General features: G+C 41.2%; 1 protein-coding gene across 2 annotated transcripts in view; it reads right to left on the reverse strand.

Moving 5' to 3' along the window:
• The window catches only part of LOC144260773 (sodium channel protein type 5 subunit alpha-like), a 94432-nt gene that overhangs the window by 36786 nt on the left and 39369 nt on the right, over positions 1-18277 (reverse strand). Inside the window, exons 16-18 of one of the 2 annotated variants that reach the window (XM_077809507.1) lie at positions 16546-16992; positions 14301-14444; positions 11741-11864 (exon numbers count right to left, since the gene is read on the reverse strand). In XM_077809507.1, the coding sequence (XP_077665633.1) occupies positions 11741-11864; positions 14301-14444; positions 16546-16992 (715 nt within the window). Of the gene's footprint in view, positions 1-11740; positions 11865-14300; positions 14445-16534; positions 16993-18277 lie in introns of both variants that reach the window. The other variant, XM_077809508.1, reaches the window with a different exon arrangement.

The raw sequence follows: 18277 nt of genomic DNA on the forward strand, positions 1-18277 counted from the left end.
TGGACTGCAGGAAGAGAAAGGATGGCCTCATGGTTAAGGCAGGTGAATGATGCCTGGGGAATTCGACTATACCTCTGTCTCTGCCACAGACTTCTTATGTGATGCTAGTCAAGCCACTTAAACCAAACTTTTCACAGGTGGTCACTAATTATATGCTCCTCATTCTCTGGGTGCCTAACTGAAGACTCTGTGGGTCTCATGAGCAGAAGTGCTGAGCACACACAGCCAGTAACTGAAATTAATGTGATCTGTGCTTTGAACATATGAAGTGCTATATAGTGCTAAATACTCTGAAAAATCAGGTCGTAAGTGTCTCAAATTAGGCACCCAAAATTAGTGGATATTTTTGAACTTAATCTCCCTGAGTCTCAGTTTCCTATCTGTAAGATGGGGAAAATACCATCCCCTCACCTTACAGAGGTATTGTGGGGACACATTAACTACTTTTGTGAAGCACTCATGTACTATAGTTATAAGCACCAGAGAAAAGCCCATGAGGAATTTAATAAGGCTGTCTTCATAGGAGATTTTGAATAGTGTACAGTAAATAAGGCATGGGACCACACACTGATCAACAAAGAGAAAACAAAATATTGAATAGCTGCTTATCAAGTGAGAATCATCCATTCTGTGCACTGAAGGATGCAGGAGTGCTATAGAAAAAATAGTATGTGATCATGTAATTAAAGAATGTATTATAATGCATATACACAAAGGGGCCAAGTTAAGGTTGCACAGACAACTTTAGCTCTGGCATGTCCTAACTTTTGAGTGCTTCACTTTGAAACTTTAATAATGTTATTTTAACATAGTTTTTTGTGTGTAATTATTATATAACATGCATATATAATGTCCTAGGTGTGCATGTCATGGATATGTGTGTATAGCCTTGAGGAAGTCCTTATTGTTTACAAACTTCAAATACTTTGAGATGATTACCACATACCTACTTCTAGTGCGTAGGAAGAGGGTAGTATACTTTTAAATAGTTTGAGAGTCCTGTAGTGGTATTCACTGTGTTTTATGTTTTGAGGAGTCACCAGGACTAAGCAGAGCAGGAATCTGTGTAGCTAGATCTTACACATTTATAAGTATTTAATAAATGTGGTTATTTGGGACTGAACTGCCAGTGCAGTCTCTTCATATTATTTTTATTGTGTAAACAGCAAAATACATAACACCACCTTATTTCAAAAAGAAAAGGAGTACTTGTGGCACCTTAGAGACTAACCAATTTATTTGAGCATAAGCTTTCGTGAGCTACAGCTCACTTCATCGGATGCATACTGTGGAAACTGCAGAAGACATTATATACACAGAGACCATGAAACAATACCTCCTCCCACCCCACTCTCCTGCTGGTAATAGCTTATCTAAAGTGATCACTCTCCTTACAATGTGTATGATAATCAAGGTGGGCCATTTCCAGCATAAATCCAGGTTTTCTCACACACACACACACCCTTTTTTTTTTTTTTTTATCATCTTCCTTTCCAAATGCAAACAGATGGACATCATACCAAAAGGACTGAAGGTAAAAAATCCATTACAATCTACATACCACACAGACTATGCTGACAGCTTGTGCCACACGCTCTCAAAGAAACTGCGGAACCACCTGATCAACATCCTCTACAGCAAACAGGGAAAGATTAAGAATGAGCTCTCAGAACTGGATACTCTCATAAAAAACCAACCTTCCACACAAACTTCCTCATGGCTGGAATTTACTAAAACTAGACAAGCCATTTACAATGCACACTTTGCTTCTCTACAAAAGAAAAAGGACACTAAACTTTTTAAACTACTACATGCTACAAGGGGCCACAGCAATGGTTCCCTCAACCCACCCAGCAATATTGTTAACCTATCCAACTATACTCTCAGCCCAGCAGAAGAAGCTGTCCTATCTCGGGGCCTTTCCTTCTGCCCCTCCACCCCCATGAACATGATACAGTTCTGTGGTGACCTAGAATCTTATTTTCGACGTTTCCGACTCAAGGAATATTTCCAAAATACCTCTGAACAACATACTAATCCACAGAGGCCTCCCTACCAACATTACAAAAAGAAGGATTCTAGGTGGACTCCTCCTGAAGGTCGAAACAGCAGACTGGACTTCTACATAGAATGCTTCCGCCGACGTGCACAGGCTGAAATTGTGGAAAAGCAGCATCACTTGCCCCATAACCTCAGCCGTGCAGAACACAATGCCATCCACAGCCTCAGAAACAACTCTGACATCATAATAAAAAAGGCTGACAAAGGAGGTGCTGTTGTCATCATGAATAGGTCGGAATATGAAAAAGAGGCTGCTAGGCAGCTCTCCAACACCACTTTCTACAAGCCATTACCCTATAATCACACTGAGAGTTACCAAAAGCAACTACAGCATTTGCTCAAGAAACTTCCTGAAAAAGCACAAGATCAAATCCGCACAGACGCACCCCTGGAACCCCGACCTGGGATATTCTATCTACTACCTAAGATCCATAAACCTGGAAATCCTGGGCGCCCCATCATCTCAGGCATTGACACCCTGACAGCAGGACTGTCTGGCTATGTAGACTCCCTCCTCAGGCCCTACGCTACCAGCACTCCCAGCTACCTTCGAGACACCACTGACTTCCTGAGGAAACTACAATCCATCGGTGATCTTCCTGATAACACCATCCTGGCCACTATGGATGTAGAAGCCCTTTACACCAACATTCCACACAAAGATGGACTACAAGCCGTCAAGAACACTATCCCCGATAATGTCACGGCTAACCTGGTGGCTGGACTTTGTCCTTATCCATAACTATTTTACATTTGGGGACAATGTATACCTTCAGATCAGCGGCACTGCTATGGGTACCCGCATGGCCCCACAATATGCCAACATTTTTATGGCTGACTTAGAACAACGCTTCCTCAGCTCTCGTCCCCTAACGCCCCTACTCTACTTGTGCTATACTGATGACATCTTCATCATCTGGACCTATGGAAAAGAAGCCCTTGAGGAATTCCACCATGATTTCAACAATTTCCATCCCACCATCAACCTCAGCCTGGTCCAGTCCACACAAGAGATCCACTTCCTGGACACTACAGTGCTAATAAACAATGGTCACATAAACACCACTCTATACCGGAAACCTACTGACCGCTATTCCTACCTACATGCCTCCAGCTTTCACCCTGACCACACCACACGATCCATTGTCTACAGCCAAGCTCTGCGATACAATCGCATTTGCTCCAACCCCTCAGACAGAGACAAACACCTACAAGATCTCTATCAAGCATTCTTACAACTACAATACCCACCTGCGGAAGTGAAGAAACCGATTGATAGAGCCAGAAGAGTTCCCAGAAGTCACCTACTACAGGACAGGCCTAACAAAGAAAATAACAGAACGCCACTAGCCGTCACATTCAGCCCCCAACTAAAACCCCTCCAACGCATTATTAAGGATCTACAACCTATCCTGAAGGATGAACCAACACTCTCACAAATCTTGGGAGACAGGCCAGTCCTTGCCTACAGACAGCCCCCCAACCTGAAGCAAATACTCACCGACAACCACATACCACACAACAGAACCACTAACCCAGGAACCTATCCTTGCAACAAAGCCCATTGCCAACTGTGCCCACATATCTATTCAGGTGACACCATCACAGGGCCTAATCACATCAGCCACACTATCAGAGGCTCATTCACCTGCACATCCACCAATGTGATATATGCCATCATGTGTCAGCAATGCCCTTCTGCCATGTACATTGGTCAAACTGGACAGTCTCTACGTAAAAGAATAAATGGACACAAATCAGATGCCAAGAATTATAACATTCATAAACCAGTCGGAGAACACTTCAGTCTCTCTGGTCACGCAATTACAGACATGAAGGTCGCTATCTTAAAACAAAAAAACTTCAAATCCAGACTCCAGCGAGAAACTGCTGAATTGGAATTCATTTGCAAATTGGATACTATTAATTTAGGCTTAAATAGAGACTGGGAGTGGCTAAGTCATTATGCAAGGTAGCCTATTTCCCCTTGTTTTTTCCTACCCCCCACCCCCCGTCAGACATTCTGGTTAAACTTGGATTTATGCTGGAAATGGCCCACCTTGATTATCATACACATTGTAAGGAGAGTGGTCACTTTGGATAAGCTATTACCAGCAGGAGAGTGAGTTTGTGTGTGTGGTTTTTGGGAAAAAAAAAAAGGGGGGGGGGTGAGAAAACCTGGATTTGTGCTGGAAATGGCCCACCTTGATTATCATACACATTGTAAAGAGAGTGGTCGCTTTGGATGGGCTATTACCAGCAGGAGAGTGAGTTTGTGTGGGGGGGGGGGGGGGGCGGGGGCGGAGGGTGAGAAAACCCGGATTTGTGCTGGAAATGGCCCAACTTGATTATCATACACATTGTAAGGAGAGTGATCACTTTAGATAAGCTATTACCAGTAGGAGAGTGGGGTGGGAGGAGGTATTGTTTCATGGTCTCTGTGTATATAATGTCTTCTGCAGTTTCCACAGTATGCATCCGATGAAGTGAGCTGTAGCTCACGAAAGCTTATGCTCAAATAAATTGGTTAGTCTCTAAGGTGCTACAAGTACTCCTTTTCTTTTTGCGAATACAGACTAACACGGCTGTTACTCTGACACCTTATTTCAGTGTGTTAATAAACACTCTTTAAAATCTTGTCTCATAAACTCATCCCTACAGACCTTTAACTATGTTTGTTTTTCTCCTTTGAATTCTGTCCAGTTTGTCAACAAGAAATGAAAGCAGTGTTCTATGAACAGTTTCACCATAAAGAGAGGGGCCATTACTTTCATAGAATCATAGAATCATAGAATATCAGGGTTGGAAGGGACCCCTGAAGGTCATCTAGTCCAACCCCCTGCTCGAAGCAGGACCAATTCCCAGTTAAATCATCCCAGCCAGGGCTTTGTCAAGCCTGACCTTAAAAACTTCCAAGGAAGGAGATTCCACCACCTCCCTAGGCAACGCATTCCAGTGTTTCACCACCCTCTTAGTGAAAAAGTTTTTCCTAATATCCAATCTAAACCTCCCCCACTGCAACCTGAGACCATTACTCCTCGTTCTGCCATCTGCTACCATTGAGAACAGTCTAGAGCCATCCTCTTTGGAACCCCCTTTCAGGTAGTTGAAAGCAGCTATCAAATCCCCCCTCATTCTTCTCTTCTGCAGGCTAAACAATCCCAGCTCCCTCAGCCTCTCCTCATAAGTCATGTGTTCTAGACCCCTAATCATTTTTGTTGCCCTTCGCTGGACTCTCTCCAATTTATCCACATCCTTCTTGTAGTGTGGGGCCCAAAACTGGACACAGTACTCCAGATGAGGCCTCACCAATGTCGAATAGAGGGGGACGATCACGTCCCTCGATCTGCTCGCTATGCCCCTACTTATACATCCCAAAATGCCATTGGCCTTCTTGGCAACAAGGGCACACTGCTGACTCATATCCAGCTTCTCGTCCACTGTCACCCCTAGGTCCTTTTCCGCAGAACTGCTGCCTAGCCATTCAGTCCCTAGTCTGTAGCGGTACATTGGATTCTTCCGTCCTAAGTGCAGGACCCTGCACTTATCCTTATTGAACCTCATCAGATTTCTTTTGGCCCAATCCTCCAATTTGTCTAGGTCCTTCTGTATCCTATCCCTCCCCTCCAGCGTATCTACTACTCCTCCCAGTTTAGTATCGTCCGCAAATTTGCTGAGAGTGCAATCCACACCATCCTCCAGATCATTTATGAAGATATTGAACAAAACCGGCCCCAGGACCGACCCCTGGGGCACTCCACTTGACACCGGCTGCCAACTAGACATGGAGCCATTGATCACTACCCGTTGAGCCCGACAATCTAGCCAGCTTTCTACCCACCTTATAGCGCATTCATCCAGCCCATACTTCCTTAACTTGCTGACAAGAATACTGTGGGAGACTGTGTCAAAAGCTTTGCTAAAGTCAAGAAACAATACATCCACTGCTTTCCCTTCATCCACAGAACCAGTAATCTCATGATAAAAGGCGATTAGATTAGTCAGGCATGACCTTCCCTTGGTGAATCCATGCTGGCTGTTCCTGATCACTTTCCTCTCATGCAAGTACTTCAAGATTGATTCTTTGAGGACCTGCTCCATGATTTTTCCAGGGACTGAGGTGAGGCTGACTGGCCTGTAGTTCCCAGGATCCTCCTTCTTCCCTTTTTTAAAGATTGGCACTACATTAGCCTTTTTCCAGTCATCCGGGACTTCCCCGGTTCGCCACGAGTTTTCAAAGATAATGGCCAATGGCTCTGCAATCACAGCCGCCAATTCCTTCAGCACTCTCGGATGCAACTCGTCCGGCCCCATGGACTTGTGCACGTCCAGCTGATCACTTTCCCTGATCTATAACCAGTTACAGCTCATATATAGGTCCAAAAGTGCATTACACATTGTGCTTGATACAGGGTCTTAGCCAAAGCCCACTGAAAACAATTGGAGACTTTCCACTGGCTTCAGTGGGTTTGGATCACACTCACATTGCATTACAAGTTAAATGTCATTTTTTGTCCAATACCTTGCTTTATTCTCTTTTGAAATGACTGCTTCCAAAGTTATCTTTATTTTGGCTTATTTTTATCCAAATATCTCAGCTTGTATTTTCTAAGATGAATTTCATTGTATTACTTGCCCCTGTGTTTTAAATCTCCTTTTTATTATTTCTTTGTCAGCATTGGTATTTGCAACACTTCCCAGTTTAGTGACATATACAAATTTAGTTAACATGGTGTTTTTCTTCATTTCAAAATCATTAGTGAAGGTATTAAATAGCACCAGACCCAAAGCTGATCTCTTCAATATCCCCCTTTTATGAATTGTTCACAAGCAGCTTCCAGTTTTTGTAAACGTATTTGCTATTCAAAACTACTAGCTGAATCACTTACAGCAATAATTCTTGGTCTACAGATTGTTTGTGAGCAGGCTGTTGTGAGCATTCACTATTCAAAATTCAAACTGTATTGGCTTCACAAGGCGAATAGGTCCCTAGTTAAATGAATGCAAGTATTTCAAACATTCGCAATATCTGGTATAATTACTCATATTTATGAGTTCAACGTTTTATTTCTGCCAACATTTTCTAATATTCACTTAAATGTCATTGTTTCAACAGGTTTCAGAGTAACAGCCGTGTTAGTCTGTATTCGCAAAAAGAAAAGGAGTACTTGTGGCACTTTAGAGACTAACCAGTTTATTTGAGCATGAGCTTTCGTGAGCTACAGCTCACTTCATCAGATACATACCGTGGAAACTGCAGCAGACTTTATATATACACAGACTTTATATATATATTCAACAAACATTCCTGCCATTAAACTGATCTTCTAGGATATTTGCTAGAAAATGAAACAATAGAATGCATAAAATAGATAAATAAAACAGTTCTTAGTTTGACTCTAGCCCTCTTCCTGACAACCTTTGTATGCTGCTTTGGCCCCAATCCTGCAAACACCTTCATACATTCTTAACTGTAAGCAGGTAAGTAGGCTTCAAGGGAGCTACTCCCCTGCATAAAATTAAACTCATTCATAAGTTCTTATGGTCTTAGATGGTAAACTTTGCAATGCAAGATCTCAAGATCTACATCTGCCTTGTGTGTACAAAGTATCTAGCATACTGTTGGCATGTCCAGAATACAAATCAATAATGAATAATCATAATATTCATTGGATTTTTTGTGCGGAATTTACTTAGCTATTAAGTTGATCAGTGAACTTTATGATCCTTCAACAAGTTTTTAATCCATGTGATCTCATATACCATGGCATTGAAATTAACATTCCAAGTAGGATTTCATGTCTACTATATCAATTCCTTAGGAATTCCTTGTAATAACATTATTGATGATGGATTGCTGTGGATTTATGTATACACACTCTCATTACAGTGTGTATGGTAACACCCATTGTTTCATGTTCTTTATGTATATAAATCTCCCCACTGTATTTTCCACTGAATGTATCTGATGAAGTGAGCTGTAGCTCACGAAAGCTTATGCTCAAATAAATTTGTTAGTCTCTAAGGTGCCACAAGTACTCCTTTTCTTTTTGCGAATACAGACTAACACAGCCGCTACTCTGAAACCTGTAATTCCATTGGAATTTAGCAATGATATTTATAGCATGAACTAATTCAACAGAAGCTGTATCCCTGGTATCTAATCAATTTCAGCTTGAAAACAGAAAATTATTACAAACCAGATCCTTAGGTCCAGCTAAGTTACTCTCAGCACAGGACCTTAGATAAGCAAGAAAAGGTAGCTGTCCTGGTGGTAGCCAGTTCTACCTTGATGTAAATTAGACTGGTTTCTAATTTGTTCTAATCTGCAGGCTGCTTTAATCTGTGCCAGCAGCAATAGCCTCGAAGGCACTATTCCGCCAAGGCACTATTCCGCTGTCTGGAGATTACTGGAGTGCAAAGCACTCCTCCTATTCCTGATACCTGTCCCAGGTGATGGGGGCAGGATGAGATGGTGCAGAGCTGGCTATGTCACTGCTGCAGGAGACAGGGTTCCTCTAATCTGGGGAAATCCCCAGCTTCCCTGTTAGAGATTGACATAAAGGAACCTGACCAGGGCCAAAGATCTGGCCATACATTTGCAATTCATAGCCAAACAGGGCGTATCAATTCCCATTTAAAGCAGCTTTGGGGAGTAGGAACATTTCCAAATATATCAGACTAGCACATCAAACTATTGACTTTGTCTAAATATTGTATTTTCTTTCTTGTTTTCAGTTATTCCAGTGTAAAACTGTCCCTTCAACAGTTTCTTCAGCCCTCATTTTTTATGCATCTTTCACATACAACCTCATCTCCCTTGCACATTCTACAGCAAGTGTCTCCATTACAGCTATTTCAACTGTATTACAATTAATATAGTAATTTACAGCCTAAAACACAAGCATGGCACCACAGTGGTTATCTGCTTCACTTGTATCTACTCCAGGGCTAGTTTAAGGAGCCTTTGTTAAAAGCCACAGTAATTTAGTACTAGCAGATACAATGAACCTGCCTCATTCTGAATTTTTGCTCAAAATTCAGAAATGGAAGAGTCGGGGAATCGGAAGTAATTGGGAAGGAAATATAGGTGGGCTGCAGGGGGAGAGGCTAGGTGGAATGATAGAAAGGACCCTGAACAGTGAAGGTAAGGAAAAGTGTGGAGAAGTAGATGGCAGGAGAGATTATGGTAAGGAGGGCCTGTGGGAATCTAGAGTGTTGTTATAATGAAAGAAAGTAGCAGGAATGGGGAGCAGGACAGAATCAGGAGAGAGATAGCTGGGGCAGTGAGGAACAGTGGGGAAGAGGCAGTCAGGCAGGGTTAGTAAGTGAAGGAAGAAGCTGGATGGCAGATGCAGATCTGCCACAGATAACTGAGGTCACAAGGTGGATGGGTACAAGAGATAAAGGGAAAACTTAGAAGAAGCGTGGCCAGTTGAACACTAGACTCAAACTGCAACAGCTAATGGCTAGTGGAGGGGCAGAAGGGAGGAGACTTTATGTCTTGTGAGCCAGCTGGTAGGAGGAAAGAGCATGTCAGCTGACGGGAGTAGCATTGTGGGAAAGGAATCTGAATACTGTCCAGCTTTCTAAAATCAGTTAGTTCTCCAGGAACATTGGTCTTTTATAATCATAAGGAATCATAACCCAAGTGGAAATTAATCTAATTGTGAACTGACCCTGATGACATGTTTTACCTGTTACTTCTACTACAGACAGTTCAGGGAGACTACTGTTTGCTCTGAGAAATAACTGATATAAAGTAGGGGTTGGATGAAATGTTAATAAATTTAAATTTTTCTCTAGTGAAAACCACAGTATTCTTAGTTTTGGCTAGAAGGAGACAGCTGTGAAAATTAAAATAAGCACTGAGTACAAATATTGGTATGAAGTAAACTTGTAAAGCTGTGCAGCAATTTAAATTGGGCTTCTGGACTTACCATCCTACAGAAATTCAGCTGAATACTAACAAGTTCTCTCCGCCTGTTTCATGTGTGTTTGACTATTATAGAGATCTATGGATCAAAAGTTCTATGCAACTACTCAGTAATTATATTGTTATTAAATACTGTGCAAGTAGACAGAGTGCCTTGGTGTTGAGTGCCTGAGTGTCTCAACATTAAGTAGGAGAAGAGGCTACTTTGGATTGTTTACTTGTGACACCTTAGAAACTAACCAATTTATTTGAGCATAAGCTTTTGTGAGCTACAGCTCACTTCATCGGATGCATACTGTGGAAAATACAGAAGATGTTCTTAAACATACAAACCATGAAAAAATGGGTGTTTACCATTACAAAAGGTTTTCTCTCCCCACCACCCCACTCTCCTGCTGGTAATAGCTTATCTAAAGTGATCACTCTCCTTACAATGTGTATGATAATCAAGGTGGGTCATTTCCAGCACAAATCCAGGGTTTAACAAGAACGTCTGAGGAACCGGGGGGGCGGGAGGGGGGGAGTAAGAAAAAACAGGGGAAAATAGGTTACCTTGCATAATGACTTAGCCACTCCCAGTCTCTATTCAAGCCTAAGTTAATTGTATCCAATTTGCAAATGAATTCCAATTCAACAGTCTCTCACTGGAGTCTGGTTTTGAAGTTTTTCTGCTGTAATAACGCAACTTTCATGTCTGTAATCGCGTGACCAGAGAGATTGAAGTGTTCTCCGACTGGTTTATGAATGTTATAATTCTTGGCATCTGATTTGTGTCCATTTATTCTTTTACGTAGAGACTGTCCAGTTTGACCAATGTACATGGCAGAGGGGCATTGCTGGCACATGATGGCATATATCACATTGGTAGATGCGCAGGTGAACGAGCCTCTGATAGTGTGGCTGATGTGATTAGGCCCTGTGATGGTGTCCCCTGAATAGATATGTGGGCATAGCTGGCAACAGGCTTTGTTGCAAGGATAGGCTCCTGGGTTAGTGGTTCTGTTGTGTAGTATGTGGTTGCTGGTGAGTACTCGCTTTAGGTTGGGGGGCTGTCTGTAGGCAAGGACTGGCCTGTCTCCCAAGATTTGTGAGAGTGTTGGTTCATCCTTCAGGATAGGTTGTAGATCCTTAATAATGCGTTGGAGGGGTTTTAGTTGGGGGCTGAAGGTGATGGCTAGTGGCGTTCTGTTATTTTCTTTGTTAGGCCTGTCCTGTAGTAGGTGACTTCTGGGAACTCTTCTGGCTCTATCAATCGGTTTCTTCACTTCCGCAGGTGGGTATTGTAGTTGTAAGAATGCTTGATAGAGATCTTGTAGGTGTTTGTCTCTGTCTGAGGGGTTGGAGCAAATGCGGTTGTATCCTCAGACGTTCTTGTTAAACCCTGGATTTGTGCTGGAAATGGCCCACCTTGATTATCATACACATTGTAAGGTGAGTGATCACTTTAGATAAGCTATTACCAACAGGAGAGTGGGGTGGGGGGAGAGAAAACCTTTTGTAGTGGTAAACACCCATTTTTTCACGGTTTGTATTATAAGAACATCTTCTGTATTTTCCACAGTATGCATCTGATGAAGTGAGCTGTAGCTCACGAAAGCTTATGCTCAAATAAATTGGTTAGTCTCTAAGGTGCCACAAGAACTCCTTTTCTTTTTGCGAATACAGACTAACACAGCTGTTACTCTGAAACCTTTGGATTGTTTGTCTCACTTCCTAGTCATAGTGAAATTAGCAGATCCTTACCTTCTGGGAAACAGTTATCAGGTTCTTTTAAGTCTTCAGCCAGCTCAGGGATCTGTTTCAGAAGCTCCTCAGGATTTGTCAGATCCACTGTGCTGCCTTCAGAACAGCTGATGTAATCCAGGTGCTACACAAGAGAAGACAATGTATCATTTTTTTGTTTAGAGTGGTCACTGTGCTTTAAAATAAACTGAATGCTCTTCTTACTACATTCTGTTGCACACCAGAAGCAACTACAACATTACACTGTCATCATCAGGAGGGTGCCTTCTGCTCGTTGGGAAGGAAACTGCAGCCCTCTGCTCATTGGTAAGGGTGCTCTGTACACTGCATCCCAGGTTGGCTGGGGTTGGTTAATTTCTTGCTAGCCTGGACTTGAGCGGACTGGTTAGTGAAAGAGAGAACCCAGAAGCAGGGGGAAGAGGGCATTCCTCTCACCTGAGCTTGGCACTGCAGGGAGCCAAGAAAGTAGATTTAAAACCAAAAATCCGCTAGCCGTACCCCTTCCCCCCGTTTCTAGGGTTTCATTTCTGAAAACAGCTGGGCAGGTAACCTCAGACCAAGCCAGGGGAAGGAGTAAAGGGGAAACAAAGTCAAGCTAGCTCCATCTTTGATCCTGTAGTAAGGACTTCATCCCTGGAGGCACGGTGCCTCCCCACCCCACCCCATTGGGGCACATGGCCCTGTCTTATCCCACCCCACCTTCCATCCGTGCGGCTCTCCTCACTGGCTAACTTGCCTCCCCTGCCCAGCCCGCTTCATTCGCCATCTTTCCCTGCATCATAGGGTGTGCTACCTACTATGGAACAGCGAGAAAGAACACATTTGAGTAAAAACAAGCCCTGGCTAATGTGCTGCTCTCTCTAAAGTGCACCAGGCTTTAGCAAAGTATTTAATTAGCCTCCACAAATTTCTTTTCCTCACCTGCAAATTATAGTGATATCAGCCCAAGAAGCCCTGGAATGTGATTCCTTCTGTGGACATGTTCAATTGAGACGTAATGACATTGACTTGGTATACAACAGAATGTAGTAAGAAGAGCATAGAATGGATTTTATTAACACTATTGAGCTGCTTGTGAATGATTTTGTGACTATACATATTGGTGACTTCTTTCTCTGAATGTCACTGTAATTGGCAGTGAAAGTCACTCAATTTGTCACTGGTCACTTTGACACTTATTTTCTCACTAGGGAAACCAAAAAGTCTCTAAATCTAGTGACAAAATAGCTAAATTGGCAACATTCTGGTGGAATGGACTTTCTCCCCTGAAATATCTCCACATCAATTTAAAGCCAAAGCTAGATTTAAAGGCACCAGATTAATCACTGTAATAAAACTTGCATATGGGAATGATTCCAACTTTTCTTGAATTAAGTGTATATAGTTCTCAAACACAGACAGGCTTTAAAACATTTAACTAGTTAGAGCTGAAAACAATTAAAACCAGAGCATCCCACCTGGGGAAAAAGAGAGTGAGAGAGAGACAGACAGAGAAATGAAAATATAGTTTATTCAGAGTCCTGTTTGGTAGAGCTCTACAAATTTCTGTTCAGAATGAAAGTACGGTAAAATGCACTCAATAATTTACATGAATTAGAACATGTAATCACATAAAACATAATGTATTCTCCACTGGCTTAGACTTCCTTGTATTCCAGCATATTTCACACTTCACGCCATTAGAGATGTGTGAATAATTCATAACAAATTATTTATTCAGTGAATTCTGCCACTTTTTCTGTTTCCAAATTGCTGATGAACAATTTGTGATTTTCTTGAATATGTTCCTTATTAAAATTATTCTCCAAAGACTTGTGTAAATAATCATGGGATTTTATATTTTACTTTTTGTGAGCAATTCATTTAAAATATTTTGTATTTGAAATCTGAGCTGTTTTGATTGGACATATAGACAAAGTTGTATGTGTCCACTCCCTGACTAGAGGAGTATAACCCTTATATATTCAGCTTGGAAAATTGTTTTTAAGATTACAAATACAAAATTCATTTAATGTGTTTTGAAATTATACAGAAAAAAGACTGGACACACCAGAATGGTCCCTGAAACCATTTTCTGGGACAAAACATTTTTGCTAATTCAGATGTCAAGTAGACAATGTTAATTTTTTGGTAATCTTTCTGAATCAAAGGCAACTCAGAACCCAGTTTCTCTTCCTAATAAAGTTTTTAATTAATATTTATAAATACAGCATTTTGCCATTTCCATTCATAGAGATCCAACTATTCCACCCTGAACCAATGACACAGAATACTTCAAGCTAAATATAACTGAGCCAAGTAAATTTATCAGTCATGTCATGATGCAAGTATTAATCCAAAATGGAACTATGATGAACACCTGCATGGCTAAGATATCTGAGGCCTTCCCAATACTTGAAGAAAGAGAGTTCTTGTGCTTTAAATACAAAATAGAATAATAAAGATAAAATTTATTGTACAACATTATTTTTGAGTCATTATCTTTATTAGATTCCAAAAAACGGAAACAGAACATTGGCCAATGTTGGTGATTTCAGGTTAGGTAAGAACATGGTGTTACCTCTTTTTGTCCTTGTGATGATTCATCCTTCCTTTGTTTACATATGTTAAACTCACTTAAGTCTTCAGAGAAAACCTCAGATCCTTTACTCCAAGTTTCTGGGCTTCTACATTGCTCTCCCCTCTGTCTCAGGTGGTTTTCCTGCTGAAGATAATCTTAGATGGGTATATTTTATTTTCTCTTTTCTTTTTTGTGCCAGAAGGATGGCACACTTAATTTCAAAGTAGAACACTCTAAATGGAACACAAAGCACCTTGAACTACTCACTTATAGTCTTGATCTTTACAGAGAGATACAAAGTGGGAAAAGTTTGCCTTGGTTACCTAAAATAAATTAAGGCCTGATCCAAAGCCCACTGAAATCAATGGGAATCTTTTAATCAGAACGAAGTGAAGAACTCAGGACCTGAAGGGGAGATTTTAGATTCATAGTTAGTCATGACTCCCGTGACGTTCCCATGGGTACCCAGGATTCTGAGGCACTTCGCTACCACATGCCCTTAGGAAGAGAAAGCCTTGTCAGTCCCTGCTGTGGGTCAGCTCACCAACTCCACAGCCCACGGGCAACACAAGCACTGCCCTCTACACCTATGCAGGCCCCACACTCTCTCTCTGGCTTAGCAATAGGCATCCTCTAACCCCCAACCCTCCCAGTATCTCCCTGAGTGTCCAGGCCCTGTTCCACTGTACAATTGCTGTATTCACAGATTTGCAGCTCCCAAAGGCGCATTACACCCAAGATTCACCAGTTATACCTCAGATCACAACTCCGTTCAATACTCAGCACTTAGATACATTCATAGTGAAAACAAGTAAAAGTTAATTCAACAAACTATAGAGCTTCAAGTGATAGCAAGCTGAAGTATTAGAAACAAATGGTTACATATAAAAGAAAATCATTACATGCGTTCTAGAGCCTGGACTTACTGAACTAGTTACTTTCATAACTTATCGAGCAATGCCTACCCAAAGTTCTTCCAGAGTTTTACTACCAGACATGGCTGTAATCTGTTCAGGAGACAAGTCTTGCTGTCAGATTGCCTCCGAGGGGAAAGATGCAGGGTATACCTCTGCACCTCCAAGTATATCCCACCATCCATTGTTTTTTACTCATGAACAGGATTCCCTGCTACTGTTTATTTTTCCCTGTAAATTTCCTCTTTTGAAGATTTTGCAATCTCTTCATTAGCATTTGACTCAGTATACAAGGGATACTGACCAGACAGAGGGATAAATGCCATTACTTGCTGCTTGAAAGAAACATTCCTGAGGTATGTCACCGCTGGGTTACCTGCCTTGAGAACCTAATTTTCAGTATAAACACATAACTTCTTAAATATTATCAGCGCACATATTTTCCAGTGATTATGATGTCCAGAAACCTCACATGCCACCATTTAGTGAATCATTATGCATATAACTGACCCAAGGGATCCCTGTAAAACTCTATGAACCACCCATGCCCTCTGCCAGTTGGCATCCAGACGTCCCTATGGATCACAACTCTATAGTTAAAGGGGAACTGCAAAAATTCAGACAAACTTAAAAATGTGTTTCTATGCACTATAATATAATAAATATAACTTTGAAAGAAGAAAAGGAGTACTTGTGGCACCTTAGAGACTAACCAATTTATTTGAGCATGAGCTTTCGTGAGCTCATGCTCAAATAAATTGGTTAGTCTCTAAGGTGCCACAAGTACTCCTTTTCTTTTTGCGAATACAGACTAACACGGCTGTTACTCTGAAACATAACTTTGAAAGAGCCATTCCATTCTTAATCCATCCTTCTTTTTGCTGAGATGACAGAAGAGAAAGAGAGGTCTCGTTGTTAAGAGTTCACAGCTTGAGCCCTTGACACTATTTCCTCTCTGCCTGGTTACTGATGCCAAACATATATTTCAAGGTCAGAATGGACCAATGTGATTAGCTAGTATAAATTCATCCATAACTCAGGCCGTAGAATTTCACCCAGTAATTCCTGCATCAAGCCCAACAACTTGTGATCTGTATTTCACAAAGACATCCAATCTTGATTTAAAGATTCCATGTGATGGAGAATTTACCTAATCCTTGGTAATGGTTCTTCTAATGGTTGATCACCCTAACTTTAAAAAATCTAAACCTTATTTCCAGATGGAACTTTTTAAACTTAAACTTCCTGCAGCTGGATCATGCTTTGCCTTTGTCTGCTAAATTAAAAATCCCATTAGTATCAAACATATTCTCCCTGTACATGCTTCTTACCTGTTTACTGTACTCAGTTTTTGAGAATGTGGTTGGCTTATCATCATCTTCTTCATAATCGTCACTATCAGAATCTGCCTCAGCAATAGGGACACAGACAAACATGTTGGGGTTGGTGATAAAATCTTCAAGAATGCTAACTGAGCATTTGTCCCCAGTTTTCTCAGTTCCATTGTTACTGTGATTTTCTTTACAATTTTGCCCTTCTTTTCCAGCCTCCACACATGTGTTCTTGGCAGCCAATTTATTTTTCTTTTTGGCAGCTTTCTTTGGATGCTGGCACTGTCCACAACAGTAATCCCATGTTGCGTGTTTCACCAGGTGAAGTCCCCTGTGGATCCGAGCAAATGCAATTTTAAGATTGTTCATCTCTCCATCATCTTCGGGTGCTTGTAGGTTGTCAGCACTGAAGGAGTTCAGCAGTAATGCAATGAACAGGTTGAGAACCTGAAAATAATTGGAATAAAAAGAAAATCATGGCAATATAATTTTGAAATGTAAATAACGGCTTGAAGATTAGCTGGTTTCTAAACAATTTGTTCTTAATGCACCAACCTTAACAAGACAAAATGAAATGATTATTTAGCAAATTATTTTTCATGCAGCATATTTGGCTCTCACAAAGGTATATGTTTCCATGACCCTCAAAAAAAATAAAAAAATAGTAGATTTTGTGTAGCATAAAATGACGATCTTATTGCCAATACAGGGATATGTATAAAGATCACACAATTTAACTGAAACACAGAAAAGATTAATAAAAAAAATTGGTGTATCACAGTACTCCATCAATCCCACAAGGAGGAGACAATTACATAAAATTACAGATACACTAATTATGGGGGTGCTGTTCCTTTAACAGGACAATATTGTTAAAACAGTGTTGGAGAGATTTGTGCAATAGAACTATCAGCCTGGATTTTAGGGTAAGGGCACAGTCTGGGCCTTGTACAGGATAATGAAGGTCTGATACTAGTCTCACAACAGTTTTACCTGGGTGTAATTACACCAGACCTGAGTGGAGCTGCTTCTGATTTGCATGGATATGAGATGAGAACCAGGCTCAGTGTGTCTATCAACTTTCTAGCATTGTAATGAAGAATATTCTAGGACTGGCTTCCCTTAGGAAGAGTCAATTTGATTGCAGGTGGAACTATAAAGTGTATATCCAGTTAGATGCTGAATATATTGCTTCAAATACAGTGGTGGAGGTGATTGAATCAGCAGTTATAGAATCATGGTGTTTTTCCTCCAGGCTTTTCCAAAGGAGGGGGTCAGAAATTTGGGAAGAAAACCTATTTTTATATTCATTTTAAGATAAAAGAGTGATGAAATTGGTACTTACCTTAAAGTAACTGTGGTTCTTTGAGATGAGCTGTCTATTTACATTCCACAGATGGTGTGCACATGCCCTTTGCATTCAAGTCTAGATTCTTTTGGCCTGCAGTGTCCATTGGGGGTCACAACTGTGCTCTGAGTGTTCTCATGCCTCCAAATGAGAGCATAAAGTGTGGAGCGACCCCAACTGCCCCTCAATTCCTTCGCCAATACAGAATCCTAATGCTATAAGGCTCTTGTAGCAGGGAAGGTGGGAGAGGAAAAATGGAAACACTATTCTGATCTTAAAAAGAAAAGGAGTACTTGTGGCACCTTAGAGACTAACCAATTTTTTTGAGCATGAGCTTTCGTGAGCTACAGCTCACTTCATCGGATGCATACCGTGGAAACTGCA

Source organism: Eretmochelys imbricata, chromosome 2 (assembly GCF_965152235.1).
Source record: "Eretmochelys imbricata isolate rEreImb1 chromosome 2, rEreImb1.hap1, whole genome shotgun sequence".
NCBI classification, from domain to species: Eukaryota; Metazoa; Chordata; order Testudines; family Cheloniidae; genus Eretmochelys; species Eretmochelys imbricata.